The sequence below is a fragment of the Gekko japonicus genome, unplaced genomic scaffold (genome assembly GCF_001447785.1).
Source record: "Gekko japonicus isolate JY-2015 unplaced genomic scaffold, Gekko_japonicus_V1.1 scaffold752, whole genome shotgun sequence".
NCBI lineage: Eukaryota > Metazoa > Chordata > Lepidosauria > Squamata > Gekkonidae > Gekko > Gekko japonicus.
The window spans coordinates 168997-185974 of record NW_015170296.1 but is presented as its reverse complement, the minus strand read 5'-3'; the positions used below and the strand labels follow the sequence as shown (position 1 = coordinate 185974).

Genomic DNA, 16978 nt, shown 5'->3' with positions numbered 1-16978 from the left:
CAAATACAGGGATAATGCTGGTTTAAGTGTTTTACCAGCAGCTTAATACTGTTTTTGTTTTGCTGCCCCCCTCCCCCACCTTCAAGAAGTTAGAAGTTTGGGGGACACAGTATGTTCATCAAGATCTTTCCTTACATTGTCCTCTGTTTCAGTATTACTTGTAGTGCATCTTTCCTGGTCACCGTTCTCTTGATCCGTTGGAAATAGCTTTTGATGCAGTTGCAGAGATCGAAGCCTTTTGAAGGGCTTTAGTCCAGTGGCACTCACGATAGACTTTCGCTTAACTGCTTGTCTTGTTTCAGCTTCAGGGAAACTACTTTCTTTCAGCATTAAGGTTAACTGGTCCATTACATTGATCTTGTGGTCAGTATTGCAGCAGTATTTTGAAATCTGTCTTCCTTTTAAGGTAACAATGCTTGTCTGCAGTCCAGATTTTGGGAAAAAGTTTTGCAACGCTTGACAAAGGAAAATATTCTCTTTTGTCTCAGCTGGGAGACTTCTAGTCTTACCTGAAACAGACAGGGGGGGGAAAGCTGTAGGAAGGGGGAGACTAGAAGCAAGACAATCTTTGTTCAATATCATAATGTGTACATTGTTTCATTGTGTACATTGAAAATCTCTTGCTAGTCAAGAGAACTATGTATGAGACACTCTGTAAAACTTATTCAGCAGCACAGGGAGACATGCTATAGGATTAAGGGGAAAAACCTATTGGTAGATGGCCCTTTCATAGAAACGAAGCCTAAAAATTGAACTGTAAAGGCCATATTAGATCAGAAAGGAATCCCTGAGATCAGAGGTCATTTCGGGGGGGAACGCGGGGGATCGCAGTTCCCCCAGGTGAGGTACGGGGGCGGGGCACATGACAAAGCCCCACCCCCTGCTTCCGGCCGCCCCGCTCCCAGCCCTCATTCAGCCAGGAGGAGGCAGGAGAACAGGGAGGGTAAGTTGCTTCCTCCCTGCCTCTCCCCACCCCTGCCTGCCTGGGGCCAGGGAGGGCCTTCACGGGGCTTCCTTGCACTCCCGCCGGCCTTGCAGGTCCACCGCCAGGCCCCTCATGGGGCTCAGCAGTGGAGCTGCAAGGCCGCCAGCGGCGGCCGGGACCATTGGGGGCGGGGTGTGTGGCCTTATGACACACTTCCGGTGATGTCAGGGGGTGTGGCCTTATGACACACTTCTGGTGATGTCAGGGGGTGTGGCATATGCTAATGAGTTATGCTAATGAGTTCCCCTAGCTCTTTTTCTATGAAACGACCCCTGCCTGAGATCATAGCAGATGGGTTCAGTAGGGCAATAGGCTCTGAACTTTGGAGACCTCATCTCCAAACAGGCACCTGCATCCATTTTTAAAATAAAAGGAATCTGCGTTTCAGAAGGATTTCCAAATTCTGCATGGAGAACATAACAAGTAAGCTGTTCTTTAAGGACAACAGCAACCCTTACTGATATTTTTATTGAAGAATCTCAGGCTCATGGAACAATATTAAAAAGTCCTGTTTTAACCCACACATGTAGCATCTATCACCTTCGGCTGTGTTTTCCATTAACGTTTGTCCCAATAGGTGTCTGTGTGTGGGTGTACTCTGAACTGCCCCACCTCTCTCATGCAAAGAATCACTAAGTCTTAAACCACATGTCTTCATCTGACAGTATGCAGTATCAGTTCGTTTACAAATGTTTCCAATTCTGCTGCATTTTACATGTTTAAAATAAAAGTAGGAAGAGTTCTCAGGGCCTTTTTCGAGTGCTACATAAAAGATGTGGCTAAATGAGGGGATTTGGACTGAGGCCAAGGCACTGGGTGCGGAGTGTTGACCCTTCCCATGAATACATTAAGGTTGCTTGTTGTCGTCCGGCCCCCATCCCCCCCCCACATCAACACTAATTATGGGGAGGGGGCAATAACTATGCGGGTTACCTGTGTGATGCCCTGGACGCAGCTACAGTATTGAATACACTTTACATTTAAAATCACATAATTTTTTTAAAAATTCACACACTTCCAAAACAGCGGTTGTATCAGAAGAAAGTTTGAGTCCAGTGGCACCTTTAAGACCAACAAAGTTTTATTCAAGGTATGAGCTTTCATGTGCAAGCAAACTTCCTCAGATACAGTGTTTGCATACGAAAGCTTATACCTTTAATTAAACTTCGTTGGTCTTAAAGGTGCCACTGGACTCAAACTTTGTTTTGCTGCTTCAGACCAATGAGCATCTGGTAATGCAGGCTCTCACTTTCCCACCATGCTACATTTGTACATCTTTGAGCAGGTTCCTCCAGATGATTAGGAGTGAAAGTCAGAGAAGAGTGATGATTTACTATATACCTGCAGCTTCTATCCGTTCTTTTTTCCTTCTTATTTCTTGTTTCAGTTTATCCACTTCTGCCAGTAGACTCTCTACTGATCTTTCACCATCCACTACTTTACTGCACAAATCCTAGAAGAGAAAAACGGGACAGTTATAGAATTATTCGTTCGTATTAGCACCTGACGATATCCCTATGGAACTTTCTGTAATTTAAACTCCTGAAGTAGAAGATCACAGTTGCTCACAAAACAACTGTGTCTCGACAGTGTTAAGTCTAGTCTAAAACCCTGCCTGTGAGTTCGCCTCCAAGTTCCCAAGTGCCACCAAAAATGCCAGAAGCAGAAGAAGCGTGGCCATTCAGTTAACATGTACTAATTCATATAATGCATAAGTAGCAAATGGAATTCATAAGATGTAGCGATGGCCACTTTGCTTTTAAAAGGAGATTAAGCAAAATTAATGAAGGATGAGCACAAGGTACACCAGATACAACACAAGGTGGTTGCTGTCTCTGTTCCCTGTTGGCAGACAATTTGGAGGCTTCTTGTTTGCCGCTCTGAGAAATGGGGTGCATAACGACATTTTATATGTTACTGTTGGATTAACAAACCTCCTCAATGAGAGTGGTATGGCTGTTCCCTCCCAGATTAGAAAGAATGAGGAATTTCAGACAGACGATATAATCCGGAAGAGGAACGGTTCCCAAACAGTTTCTGGTCTGTCATTTCAGACAGAACCGTTTTAGAACCGGTTCCCTACCGGAATATATTTGTAATTTCACATACAAACGCTTCTGTCCCGTTCAGGAAACGGGGCTGAAGTGTTTTACCTGTCAACCGCTTCCAAGTAGTCTTCAGTTCCTCTCCCGGTTCCGATGCGCTTTCCCTCGCCGTTTTTTGCCCACGCAGGCGATCTCTGGCTTTTTTTTTTTTAAAAAAGTTTGCTTTATAGCGTTATAGCGCTATAACACTATAACGGAACAGCAATATATCAACGCCATTGGAATGCCTGGAGTGTTTTTATAGTGCTATAGCGCTATGAAGCAAACATTTAAAAAAAAGATTATTTTGCCAATCAGAAGCCTTGCTGGGTAAAAGCCCCACCTGGCCCTGCCCACTTAGCAGACACCAGAAAAGTGCTAGTGGGCATCACGGCGAAAATGGGCACCACGTTGGGGACCCCTGGCCTAAACCAATACGACTGCAGAATAACTATGCAGATGGCAACCCTTTCAAATCTACCTACGGTTCTATTTCTAAGAGGCATAACGTTGCAGCTGAACTGGAACTGTTGATAGAATTGGCTTTTCCTTTGTTTCTGACCACACTGATTTATTCAGACTTCACGTTTCTTGTTAAAAGCTACACAAGAAAATGTTTAAACTTACCTTCAGTTCCTCCTGCAAAGTAGCATACATGTCATTAATCTTACGAACCTCTTTAAGAGACCCATCTTCATTAAAAAATTCTGACCTTTTGGTACAAAAAGAAAACCTAGAATGTACTGTTCACATCTGACATTTACAATAAAGTGGATCTTACCCCACATAGAAATATTTTGACTTAACAGCATTTTAAAACATGGACACTTCAAAACACAATTGCCACCGAATCAATAGGAACGCATAGTAGAATGGGAGCAATTGTGTTCACTAGTTAAACTATTAGTGAAGAAAATGTTATATCAGATTACAGGCACTGAAATGTTTAGCTACTTTTGAACAGTGCAGAATTGTAGGCTATTTCTATATGCAATGTCCTGAAGATTTTTTTGAACCATTGTTTAGGATTCTGAATGAGCTGTGCTTTCCCTGATCTACAGCTAATGCGTAGCTTATATGGAAACCCCTGGAAACAACATGCAAAATATAAAAACATTCTGTTCTTACCTGTGTTTTGCAATCCCTCGACAAAAGCCAGAAGAAATACAAGAACCAGATACTGTTCGGTAGCCTTGCTGTTCTGCCATTCCCAGATTGGCAACAACAAGAGGAACTTTCTGGAGAAGACTTCGGGAAAAGAGGAAGAGGATATAAATAAATATGGGAAACTTTTACACTGTGGACCAAAAGGGTGCATCACCTAAACGTTTCTTGTCAAAATGCATAATAGAATGCTGTTCTTTCATTAAATTTTAATACAATTGTAGGATATGCGCTTCTCAGGGACAAAATAAGAAAAAGAAAAAAGAGGATCTTTTAAAGAAATTCTGCTTCTACAGGAACTAGCTGCAAAAACCAAAAGCAAAATACTTCCTACGGTCTTCCAGCAGCAGCTTTCTTGAAAGACCAGGGATATTAACGATAACTATGATCTATGTTGTGGGTGTGAAAGTTGGACAATGAAGAAAGCTGATGGGAAGAAAGTGGATTCATCTGAAATGTGGTGTTGGAAACGAATTTTACAGGTACCGTGGGCTGCTAAAAAGACAAATAGGTAGGTTCTTGGTCAAATCAAGCCTGAATTCTCCCTAGAAGATAAAATGACCAAACTGAGGCTATTGTACCTTGGTCACATTAGGAGAAGACAAGAGTCACTGGAAAAGACAGTAATGCTAGGAAAAGTGGAAGGCAGAAGGAATAGAGGAAGACTCAACACGAAATGGATTGACTAAGATCAAGGAAGCCACGACCCTCAGTTTGCAAGACCCGAGCAAGGCTTTTCACAACAGGAGGTTTTGGAGGTCATTAATTCATAGAGATGCCAAAAGTTGGAAGCAACTTGATGGCACACACACGCACACACGAGATCTAATTTCTCAGACAAACTAAGCAAGCATATTTTAAGATAATAGCTGACAGAAACCTAAAAACGTGCATCCTTGTCAGTCAGATTTGGCTTGTAGACAACATTATGCATTGCTTCCGACCACAGAAACCTGTATAATCTCACACATGCATTCTGAAACTTCAGAGCTGGGACACGGCCAGAGCTGCTAGCTCACACTCTGTTTTTCATGAAAATGTAGAGGTCAGGAAGACTCCTGTTTCTTCAGATACAATCCAGCCTAACTCAGAAACCGACCCTTCACTAGAAAATCGATTGTTCCAAAAGATAAAGGCCACAGTCGTAAGTGCATGGATTCCTATGGGACTGCCATACACCTAAAATTGTAGCCAGAGATTTCAAGAATAAGAAATGGAAATTCCATTTGAAGTAAATTGTTTCTGCTGTTCAGATGCAGAACAGATTACACGTTGGAGGAAAGACATTAACTGAAGCATGGATCCCCTGCTTCTTTGAGCCAGCAGACATTTCTGGAATTCTGACACAAGGCAGTGGGCACGACTACAAAATGGCTGCCACGGGAGGTAGAGCCAACCACAGAATCTCACAAAGTGAGGTTCTATACAACTCTAATAGGAACTCTTTAACCGTTAGATTCGAGACCCGTTGGCACCTTAGAGACCAACCAGATTTTCAGGGTATAGGCCAGAGGCTCTCAAACTTATTTAGCCTACCACCCAGGGCTCGTTTCGTGGAAAAAGAGCTAGGGGAACTCATTAGCATAACTCATTAGCATATACCACACCCCCTGACATCACCGGAAGTGTGTCATAAGGCCACACCCCCTGACATCACTGGAAGTGTGTCATAAGGCCACACACCCTGCCCCCAATGGTCCCAGCCGGCGGAAGTGCAAGGAAGCCCCGCAAAGGCCCTCCCTGGCCCCAGGCAGGCAGGGGTGGGGAGATGCAGGGAGGAAGCAACTTACCCTCCCTCTTCTCCTGCCTCCTCCTGGCTGAATGAGGGCCGGAAGCGGGGCGGCCGGAAGCAGGGGGCGGGGCTTCGTCATGTGCCCCGCCCCCCGTACCTCCCCCGGGGGAACTGCGATCCCCCGCGATCCCCCCCGAAATGACCTCTGCTACCACCCCCTTTTCAGAAACAAAAGTACTCAGTGCCAATGCTCCCTCTAAGCTGTGGAGTCTTGTGAGCAAAAATTCTACTTTGAACAAGTGATTTGGCTGCTGCATAAATTAGTCAGCTCTGGAGCCATCCTTCCTGAGCTAAGACAAAAATCTGTGAGCTGGAGGCTAAAAAACTGTGAGCTAGCTCACACTCAAGTTAGAGGGAACACACTGCTCAGCACCCCCCTGGAAATCTACCTTCCAAGAAGTGGACAAAAAGCTGCAGTTTGTGGATCTGCACCTGGATCCTTCCAGCCCACCTGGATCGTTCCAGCGCCCCCCAAGGGGGCGGTATTGCCCACTTTGGGAACCCGTGGTATAGGCTTTGACTCAAGGAGTTTTGACCCTTGAAAGCTTATACCCTGAAAATCTGGTTGGTCTCTAAGGTGCCACGGCAGTCTAACTGTTCTACTGCAGGCCGATGTGGCTGCCCTCTGAAATGATCTGCAACATTCCAGGTAGAAACTCTGTTTAAGAAGAAAATGCCTTTTAATCCGCATAGCCTATCAGAAGCCCTGCTGGGCAAAAGCTCCATCTAGCCCCACCCACTTTCCAAAAGCACATGGCAGGTGCCAAGAAATGTGTTGGGCGGAGCCACAGCACCCACAGGAACCACGCTGGGGGAGCCATAAACTACAGAAACTCGTACTTTGTATTATATGGCTAAGTCGACAATTTTAAAGTTTTATCACATTACTATGATATACCCTTTTAAGGATAGAATGAATTTGAACATGAACATGAAGTGTCATAGCACAGAAGATAGTATTCCTCCCTGCAAAAATAAAAATTAATAGAGAGACTTACCCCTCTTGCGGTTTATGCAAGGCGTATTCAAGTTTGTACGTGGACGAGCTTGATGAGGTTACCGTGGAAGTTAACAGCAGAAAGACAAGGCCCTGGTTTGACAAGTGTGACTGTAAATGCCTATGAAGGAGCCGCTCTCTGAATGTCATCGTCTGGTCAGTGTTGCGCCTGAGTTTGTACCAGCCTACCACCGCCTGGAAAAGAGAAATGAATCTGAAAATCAGATACATCTTTAAAAAAAAAAATCCAAGACCACACCCATGAACCGCATGGTTTCCATTGTATGAGAGTCCAGTGGAAACAAGAAAATTCAAATTAAGAATTAGAGTCCCAAGTCTATGAGCTGCTGCAAAAAAATGCCCTGGAAAATCACAGAACCAAGGTGGTAAGTACCGTGGGTGCTCTTGCCCTGGCAGGTGCTTATCCAACTGTGCAAGGAAATTCACAGAGATTACTAATCCTCAGGCATGTTCAGTTGCTCCCCTGTCCATATACACCTAACACTGAGCTATTTGAAACCAAACGTGTGCACATGGAGGGAGGACCACCCTTTATGAAGCTTCACAATCTGGTCACCTTTAAAAGGTAAAGGTTCCCTTGCTCGAAAGCCAGTCGAATCCGACTCTAGGGTTGCGGTGCTCATCTCCGTTTCAAAGCTGAAGAGCCAGCGCTGTCCGAAGACGTTTCCGTGGTCATGTGGCCGGCATGACTAAACACCAAGGCGCACGGAACGCTGTTACCTTCCCACCAAAGTGGTACCTATTTATCTACTTGCAATTTCTTGCTTTCGAACTGCTAGGTTGGCAGGAGCTGGAACTAGAGACGGGAGCTCACTCCATCATGCAGCACCCGGGTCTCGAACTGCTGAACTACCGACCTTCCAGAGCCTGCAGTTCAGCATCTTAACCACTTGAGCCACCGCAGCCACCTGGAGGCACCTGTTATTTGCCACAGACAACAAGGTGAGAGACAACCCCCAGCCATAGCTTGGGACTAATCATCGCTGCTACTGAGTCCGGGCAGTAGATAGCACGACTAGAATAAGAAATATTCTTATGAGCCTTGTGGCCGCTTACTAACACAGTTTTATTCTAGCACAATAAACTTCCATCAGGCCCTCGTCTATGAAAATTGATAACAGGATAAAATCTTGGTTACTCTTTAAAAGTGCCACGAGACACCTGTTTGTTTTCGCTGCAACAAGGTAACATAGCTGCTCCTCCGGAATGAACTATTACTTGTTTTCCTGAACCAAATGCTGCAAATGCAACGATGCTTATATATAAACATACCCTAATAACACCTTTTTGAAGTAGGCAAGTAAATGTATGGAGGGGTAGGGGAATGGGGGGAGGTTTCGGGGCAAGAGTACACAACCTGTGATATAAGCTGCTTTTGCTGAATGAACATTAATTCACAGCAGACAGCTAAAAGAACCCAAAAGCAATTAAATGTCTGACTTTCCCTAATCAAAGCATTACTGCATCAAGTGGAGAATTTACATATGTGCATTTACATAGCTGTCATTCATTTCAAGGCAGCTTTTGAGTTCCTGATGGATTGTGTCCTTATGGTATAAATCAATATGCCTAAGGCTGTAAGCATATGCACACTTACCATAGAGTAAGTACCACTGAACTCCCTGTAACTTACTTCCAAGTAAACATGGATAAGGTCAGGCAGCACATGGCCAACATGAAGTTGTGGGAAATTACACAGGTCTTCAGGTAACATTATTATATCTAGCTCAGTACCCATATATTTTCCTGAATCATTTCCAGAACAGAGGTTAGTTCTAAATGCAAAGTACCTTTTTGCAGCCTAACAGTATTTTCGTCAGTGCACATTCATTCAGTTCTCCAGCTGAGTTGTAAAAGCTGGAAAAGCAAACAAAGTAGATTAGAGAGCCACAGAAGTATTAAGATCTAAAGCATTTTTATCTGGTGTCACACTGGTTTGTATTGTTTCACGTATGTAAACACCCGTCTTTAGCATTTTCTCTGGTATTTACTGGGACTCATAGGTAAAGGTTTCCCTTGCTCGAAAGCCAGTTGAATCCGACTCTAGGGGTGCGGTGCTGCTCATCTCTGTTTCCAAGACGGAGAGCCAGCGTTGTCCGAAGACGTTTCCATGGTCAATGACTAAATGCCGAGGCGCACGGAATGCTGTTTCCTTCCCACCGAAGCGGTTACCTATTCATCTACTTGCAATTTCTTGCTTTTGAACTGCTAGGCTGGCAGGAGCTGGGGCCAGATATGGGAACTCACTCCGTCATGCGGCAGTCGGGTCTCGAACTGCTGAACTACCAACCTTCCGGTCTGCAGTTCAGCGTCTTCACCACTGAGCCACTGCAGCTCCACTGGGACTCATACAGTAAACCTATTCCACTGCACAAATAATATAATATTCCAAATCAATAATCAACGGTGGTGGTGGAAAGTGCCATCAAATTGCAGCTGACTTATGGCAACCCTGTAAGGTTTTCGAAGCAAGAGACATTCAGAGGTGGCTCGCCACTGCCTGCCTCTGCATAGCGACCCTGGACTTCTTTGGTGGTCCTCCCATCCAAGAACCAACCAAGCCTGACCCTGTTTAGCTTTCGAGATCTGATGAGACTGGACTGGGCCATCCAGATCAGGGCAATCAAGAATACAGGACAAAAATTCTTGGGAGCAGAGGGGAGGGTGAGAAGAAAGCATCTACAAAGAAGAATGTACTACATGTTTCTTCCAGAGATGATAATCACAGGGTATCTGCTCCCTGGAGTGTACTACATGTTTCATGTGCTCCAAATTGACCTGAGTCATAGAATCATAGAGTTGGAAGGGGGGACCTCCAGGGTCATCTAGTCCAACCCCCTGCACAATGCAGGAAACTCACAAGTGCCTCCCCCCAAAGTCATAGTAAGACCCGACGGCAACACATCAGCAAACAGAAATGAGTTCTTCCGGTAGAGCAGATGTTATTAAGTGGGAAACGTCGTCTGCAAATCTGAAGGCAGCAGTCTCTTTTCTTTGCATCAAAAACTCAAGGACTGAGGTGTTAAAAAACACAAAATGATGCCAGGCTGTACCACCAACCTGCAGGTGGACGTTTATAGAATTGACTTTTTCCCCCCCCCCCCCCCCCCGCCACAACTAGATTTCACAAAGGATTGTAGTCTGTCTTTCTTTACATGCTGGCTTCCTATGTGCAAAGAAAGTATGAAGAGCATTAGCCATGCAATCCAGAGCAGAGTTACATCCTTCTAGGTCCATTAACTTCAATGGACTTAGAAGGGTACAAGTGGAGGACACGCAAGGAGTTGTAGAGGGCATCTCATTTCTCCCTGTACCCCCATCCCCCAGTATTTCCCCTTTCTTTCCTCCTTGCAATCTCAACTTTCCCTGTATCCTTCTCTTCTTCCCACCCAGCAGCCAGCCAACTCATTTTTTTATCTGCCCCGCCATCTTCAGCTACATAATTTATTTACTTGATTTAAATCCCACCTTTCTCCACAATGGGGACCAAAAGCAGCTTACATCATTCTCCTTCTACATTATATCCTTGCAACAACCTGTGAGGCGCGCTCTTCAGATCTAAGTCCACTTGTCCTTCCGATCATCATCCCCCGAGCAAATACAGGCCTGGCGATGCATGTGGGCCAGTCCTAAGTTCCAGAAGTTCAATGGAATAATTGATGGCAACAGTAGTGGTGGCGGCTCCTATTTAAAAGCCTGGCGGAAGAGCTCCGTCTTGCAGGCCCTGCGGAACTGTAAAAGCTCCCGCAGGGCCCTGATCTCCTCCGGGAGCTCGTTCCACCAGTAAGGAGCCGTCACAGAAAAGGCTCTGGCCCTGGTATTGGTGAGCCTTGCATCCTTGGGGCATGCAAAACAAAGTACAACATTGTTTTTTTTAATTAGATATAATACTTACCTGAAGGGTTGGTAGCATGGAATGTGCTTCTGTATATCTGAAATGAAATCAACATGTCACTTTTGCTCTGAATGTTTGGTGTAGATGTATTTCTGCATATTCCCCACTCAAAAGGAGTTAAGTCCCATTCTGTGCCCACTCAGATCTTCAAAGAAAACCTACTAGTTAGCCTTGTTGGAAAATTGGAAGATGCAGACTTTTGGGGTGTATGTAACTACAGAGCAGAGCAGGGAGTCCCCTAAAGCTACTTTTTTGTCTTCCCTTTCTCAGCTCCGAAGAGAACAGGAAAACAAGGATCTGTTGCAGGAATTCCCAACATGTTTTTTTTTAAAAGGGGGTGGAACCAGGTGGGGCTTTGGCCCATCGGTATCTGATATGCTGCGCAGAGATTTTTAAAACTGCTTCAGCAACAGCTACCGCTACAGCATGAAGGTCTTCACTATGCTACTGTGCACACGCAAGAAAATATTTTAAAATTATATTCATTTTAAAAGACATACAGTTATACAGAGCTTCTGCCTGAAATCCTGAAGAGGTACTATTAGAAAAATTCAGGTGGTTAGCTGTGTTGGTCTGAAGCCGCAGAACAAAGTCTGAGTCCAGTGGCACCTTTAAGACCAACAAACTTTTATTCAAAGTATAAGCTTTCGTGTGTGAAGCACACTTTTATTTATTTTATTTATTTATATCCCGCCCTGCCCCGAAGGCTCTTCAGACAAATGGTACTATTAGAGTTATATGTTACCTCACACCCTGACTTATTATAGTTCGTTCCACTGCCTGTAGCGGCCATTTTGTGGTTGAACCTGCCACCCTGTATCATAATTCCAGAAGTGTCCAAAGGCTTGGAAAATGTTGGGGATCCCTGGTCTGTTGTGTAAGGAACTTTGGAAGCTGAAGGAAAAGGAACAGCACAGTATGGGATCATTATAGGTGGTGCTAACATCGTAAGAACCAAGGTGGTATGGTGGTTAGAGTGTCAGACTGTGACCTGGGAAAGCAGGGTTCAAAAGCCCACCCTGCCGTTTTTATTCTCTCAGTCTAACTCACCTCACAGGATGGTTGTGGGAATAAAAAGGGGGAAGGGAGAGTGCCACCTTTGAAAGAGAAGACTGGATTAAAAAAAATGTTAGATAACTAGATTAAAGAGGACAAAGTTGTGCAACTGAAATTTTGTAAAACAGATCATCTGGCTGGGGCTTGTGATCTGATAGGATGAGGAGGAGAAGATTGGATTTATACCCCGCCGTTCACTCGGAGTCTCAGAGCGGCTTACAAACTCCTTTCCCTTCCCCTCCCTACAACAGACACCCTGTGAGGTAGGTGGGGCTGAGAGAGCTCTGACAGAAACTGCCCTTTCAAGGACAGCTCTTGTCAGAACTATGGCTTGCCCCAGGTGCTCCAGCTGCTGCAAGTGGAGGAGTGGGGAATCAAACCCTGCTCTCCCAGATTAGAGTCTGCGCTTTTAACCACTACACCAAACTGGCTATAATACATAAATACAACAGAGCTGCACTACTATGTGCAGAAATACTGGCGATGTCATACCCTAAGGAATACAGTTTGTTATTTGTTCATTATTTTGCCTTCATAAAAATTGCACTAAAATATAGTATTCATATTTCAATGCCACCTTTCCACAAAATACAGGGTCCCCCAGGGCAGAAACAGTATATGTAATCTCCTGTTCACTGCCTGTGCAGTACAAAGATTCCCTAATGATATGCGTAAAGTTCCTATAAGGGGCAATTGGAAAATGTGATAAAACACCTCATGGAAAGCGGGGGACGGGACCAAAACTGTACCACTCAAGACTTACCAATTGTATAAACCACTTCAACATCATCCATCTGAGAGTCAGTAATGCTGTTCTTGGCTTCGCCTTTCACATCCCCAAGGAGGAAGCCTTCCTTTATAACCAGACAAGAAAAACATATGAGATGCTGGAAATACTGCAGGGAAGTTTCAGGACTACCTATTCCATATAAATATTCTGAACATACACGCTGGGAAAAGATCGGGAGAAAGGTCTAAAAATCAATACAACACAATAAAGGGTTCTACTGCTCACCCCTCACAAAATTAATCTGAATTATATAATTGCATAATTCCCCCAGCCTCCAAACATTAATGTGAATTATGTAATCACAACCCATTTTTTCAGCTAGAAGCAAAACAGCATGGGAACAGGAGCAAAGTTTACATAATAATCTACAGTCTTTACAAAATTCTGTTTTAGGGCTTGTTTTTTTAAATGTAAGAACTACAGGCATTTCCACAAAGTTTAAAGGTCTTTTTGAGACTATCCATCCACTATGCAAATGCTGTAAACATATGCATGGAAGAGAAACTGAATATCGTGACCTGATTTTGTGTGAATGGGCATTTCACATATAAAACTGCCCTTAGATTTGTTTCCCCTAAATATTTGGAACTGCTTGTAGCACAGTGATGACACTGACTACATTGCTAGATTGACACTGAGATTATCAAAGAGACCTGGTTGCAGCTAGGCACTCCACCATAAGAATGTAAGAAGAAGAAGAGAAGAGATTGGATTTATACCCTGCCCTTCACTACCTGAAGGAGTCTCAGAGTGGTTTACAATCTCCTTTCCTTTCTCCTCCCCCCTGTGAGGTAGGTGGAGCTGAGAGAGCTCTTTCGAGAGCTGCTCTTTCAAGAACAGCTGTGACAGAACTATGGCTTGCCAAAGGTCATCCAGCTGCTGCAAGTGGAGGAGTGGGGAATCAAACCCAGTTCTTCCAGATTGGAGTCCGCGCACTTAACCACTACAACAAACTGGCTCTCAGTGTAAGAGCAGCCATGCCGGATCAGGCCAGTGGTCCATCTAGTCCAGCATCCTGTTTCCAACAGTGGCTAGCTGATGCCCTATGGAAACCCAAAAGAAGGGCCACATGTAATAGCCCTCACTTGCAGACTGCTCTCCATCATTATATGTTAAAAGGCATTTTTCTTTTGAATCCAGAGACACCCCCCTCCCCGCCCTTTGGCTATCATGGCCAATAAATAACCAACAGTAGACCTGTCTTCCCTAAATCTGTCCAACACCCTTTTAAATCCACCCTGAGTCAATGAGTTCCACAAGTCAACCACGTGACCTAATGCTGCTTTTCTCTCTCATTCATCTACAGCCAATCAGTTTCACAGGGTGTTCTACTATTATAGACCCAGGGAGGGGGGAGGTCATTCTCTGTCCTATCAGTGACCAAGTTCACACATTGTCTGCAACCAGGGAACAATATGTTTTCAGCAGATGCATTAATCTCTTGATTTAACACCATCTGGAAAGCGATGTGAGACTTTATTGGTTGAGATGCAGTTGTCGGCTAGGTGAGTAAAATTCTTCCAGGGTCTGAAAAATCTGGAGTTGGCAGAAGGGTGTGAACTTCCCAAAGGCAGATATATACATGGGGAAAATGGATCTATGGAATGTGTGTATATTATGTGGTCATGGTGTACTAATATGTATAGGAGTGGGCATCCACCACATCATTTGTGTCTGTGTTTTAAATGCTTATTTCATTAACGTGTGTGTGGGGAGTGAGGAGGCAGCAACTGAAGACAGATTCAAAACACCAGAAAGGAATAATGTGTTTTTAAAAGGGAGGGTATATGTTGGTGCTTTAAAATGCATGCTGTAATTGAATGGACAGTTTAAATCTGGTTTCTTTTAAAATATTTATACCCTGCTGTTGAGCTTGTAAAATATGCAGACCACATTATTTTCTGTAAGCCACTTTGGATATCCTCCTGGATTGAAGGGGGCGGGAGTGAACTAAACCGGTAAGTAGATCAGTAAGACAGTGAAAGCCTCTCTGTGTTCAGCCACAGTTGCAGGATTCCTCTACTAAGGACTACGGTCAGTAACATCTGAAAGGAGGGAAGTCTGAAAAATACACATGCACAGGATGGAGAAGCGCACCAGCCACATGAAAATCCTTGGTCACACTGCAAAGGAAACTGGTTTTAAACAGGATGTTTAGCATTAAGCTACAGAGTACATAGTCTCCATCTATTACACATACACACGGAGAGAGCATCCTCCTTACACGTGGAAATTTGAACACCGAAAGCACTTGGTTTCCGATGAGTTGCAGTGGCGTTCCTGTGACTACTGCAGAAATGGGGGGGGGGCTATAGGGAGAAATGAAGGGAAGCGGAATATGGTGTTGAAGGCTTTCATGGACGGAGTTCATTAGTTGTTGTACATCAGAACATCAGAGACGCCAATGTTGGATCAGGCCAAAGGCCCATCCAGTCCAACACTCTGTGTCACACAGTGGCCAGAAATACCAGTGCCATCAGGAGGTCCAGCAGTGGGGCCAGGACATTAGAAGCCCTCCCACTGTTGACCCCCCCCAAGCACCAAGAAGACAGAGCATCACTTGCCCCAGAGCCCCTAGCTATACCTTGTGGCTAATAGCCACTGATGGACCTCTGCTCCATATGCTTATCTAATTCCCTTTTGAAGCCGTCCATGCTTGTAGCTCCCACCACTTCCTGTGGCAGTGAATTCCATGTGTTAATCACTCTTTGGGTGAAGAAGTACTTCCTTTTATCCGTTCTAACCCGACCGCTCTGCAGTCTCATGGAGTGCCCACGAGTTCTTGTATTGTGAGAAAGGGAGAAAAGTGCCTTCCATGGAGATAGATTGTAGATTTTCCAGGCTGTATGGTTGTGGTCTTGGCATTGTAAAGAGCAAGAGTCCAGTAGCACCTTAAGGACTAACAAGATTTGTGGCAGGGGAAGAGCTTTCCTAAGTAGCTGCTCACTTCTTCAGTGACTCACAAAAGCTCATACCCTGCCACAAATTATAGATGCAGGTGGGTGGCCGTGTTGGTCTGAAGCAAGTTATACCAAAGGGAATGAGAATTTAAAAATGTATCTGAAGAAGAGAGCAGGGACTCACGAAAGGTCATCCCCTACCACAAATTCTGTTAGTCTTTCAGGTGCTACTGGACTCTTGCTCTTTTCTGCTGCTACAGACAGACTAACTAACACGGCTACCCATCTTGATCTATCTCCATGGAGGGCACCACATTTAACTAATGAAGGGAAGTGGTTTTATTCTTTCAAAACACACACAAATGCAACCCTGAGACACAGCAAAAATAAAACGTGGGAAGGAAAGATAACACCCAGAATGTCCAAATATCTGCCCATGCAGGGCGGGCACATCTCTCGGCTCACATACAGACCCAACCTTCAGTTTCTATCACAAGAGGGACTAGCATTCAAGCTCTTCCTCGGATCCCCAGATGTTGTAAGGCGGAAAATCCGTCTCTCTAAATTCTAGGGCTGACTGCAGTTGGCTTCTCAGTCGAAGAGGACCGCACTCTGCACACGCGCAGAGGCGCCCTCGCCGCACAAGCTCCGCTGAAAACCGTTCCTGGGGCTGAGCGCAAAGGAAGCTTCAGCGAAAGAGAGCCGCAAGCACGCACCGGGTCGTGCGCATCGCCTACCCCGCAGCCCCGAGAAGGAGGAAGGCGGCCGCTTTTACGTACAGTGTCCGAGTCGGTGTTGAGGTGGTGGAAAGCCAGGGCGCCGAAGACGAAGCCCGGCAGCAGGGCCGTGGTGCTCTCCCCCTCCATGCCCAGCGTGGCGCCAAAACCGAAGCCGCCGAGCCAAGGCGCGGGAAGGCGGGCGGTTGAGGGAGCCGGCCAGGAGGCGCCGACAACAATGGCCGCGCCCGCCCCAGAGACCAGGCGAGGAGCCGCCAGCGACATCTAGCGCCCAGAAGGCGCATGGCGGCGGCAGCAGTTGATGAAGGGGACGCGGAACAGCTCTCCACAAACGCCGGCGTTCGTTGTATTGCTTCTTTTATGTAGGAAAGGGCAAAAGTCCAGTCGCACCTTAAAGACTAACGAAATTTGTGGCAGGAAACGAGCTTTCGTGAGTCACTGCTCACGTCTTCAGATACCATTTTTTTTATTCTCAGTCCCTTTGGTGTAATGTTATGTCTTCTGCATTTGGGGAGAAAGATGATGGCCGTACCTGTGTGCAATGTTCCCTCTAAGCT

At 45.2% G+C, this 16978-nt stretch overlaps 1 protein-coding gene across 1 annotated transcript; it reads right to left on the bottom strand.

Moving 5' to 3' along the window:
* Window positions 1-66: 66 nt before the first annotated feature.
* FAM175A (family with sequence similarity 175 member A) lies at window positions 67-16620 on the bottom strand. Its single transcript, XM_015417924.1, has 9 exons — window positions 16464-16620; window positions 12758-12848; window positions 10939-10975; window positions 8834-8900; window positions 7024-7217; window positions 4198-4317; window positions 3697-3781; window positions 2327-2438; window positions 67-509 (listed from the first exon to the last, which is right to left on the bottom strand). The coding sequence occupies exons 1-9, from the start codon at window positions 16548-16550 to the stop codon at window positions 82-84; spliced, it is 1221 nt and encodes a 406-aa protein (XP_015273410.1). The 5' UTR covers window positions 16551-16620; the 3' UTR covers window positions 67-81.
* Between the last annotated feature and the right edge of the window lie 358 nt (window positions 16621-16978).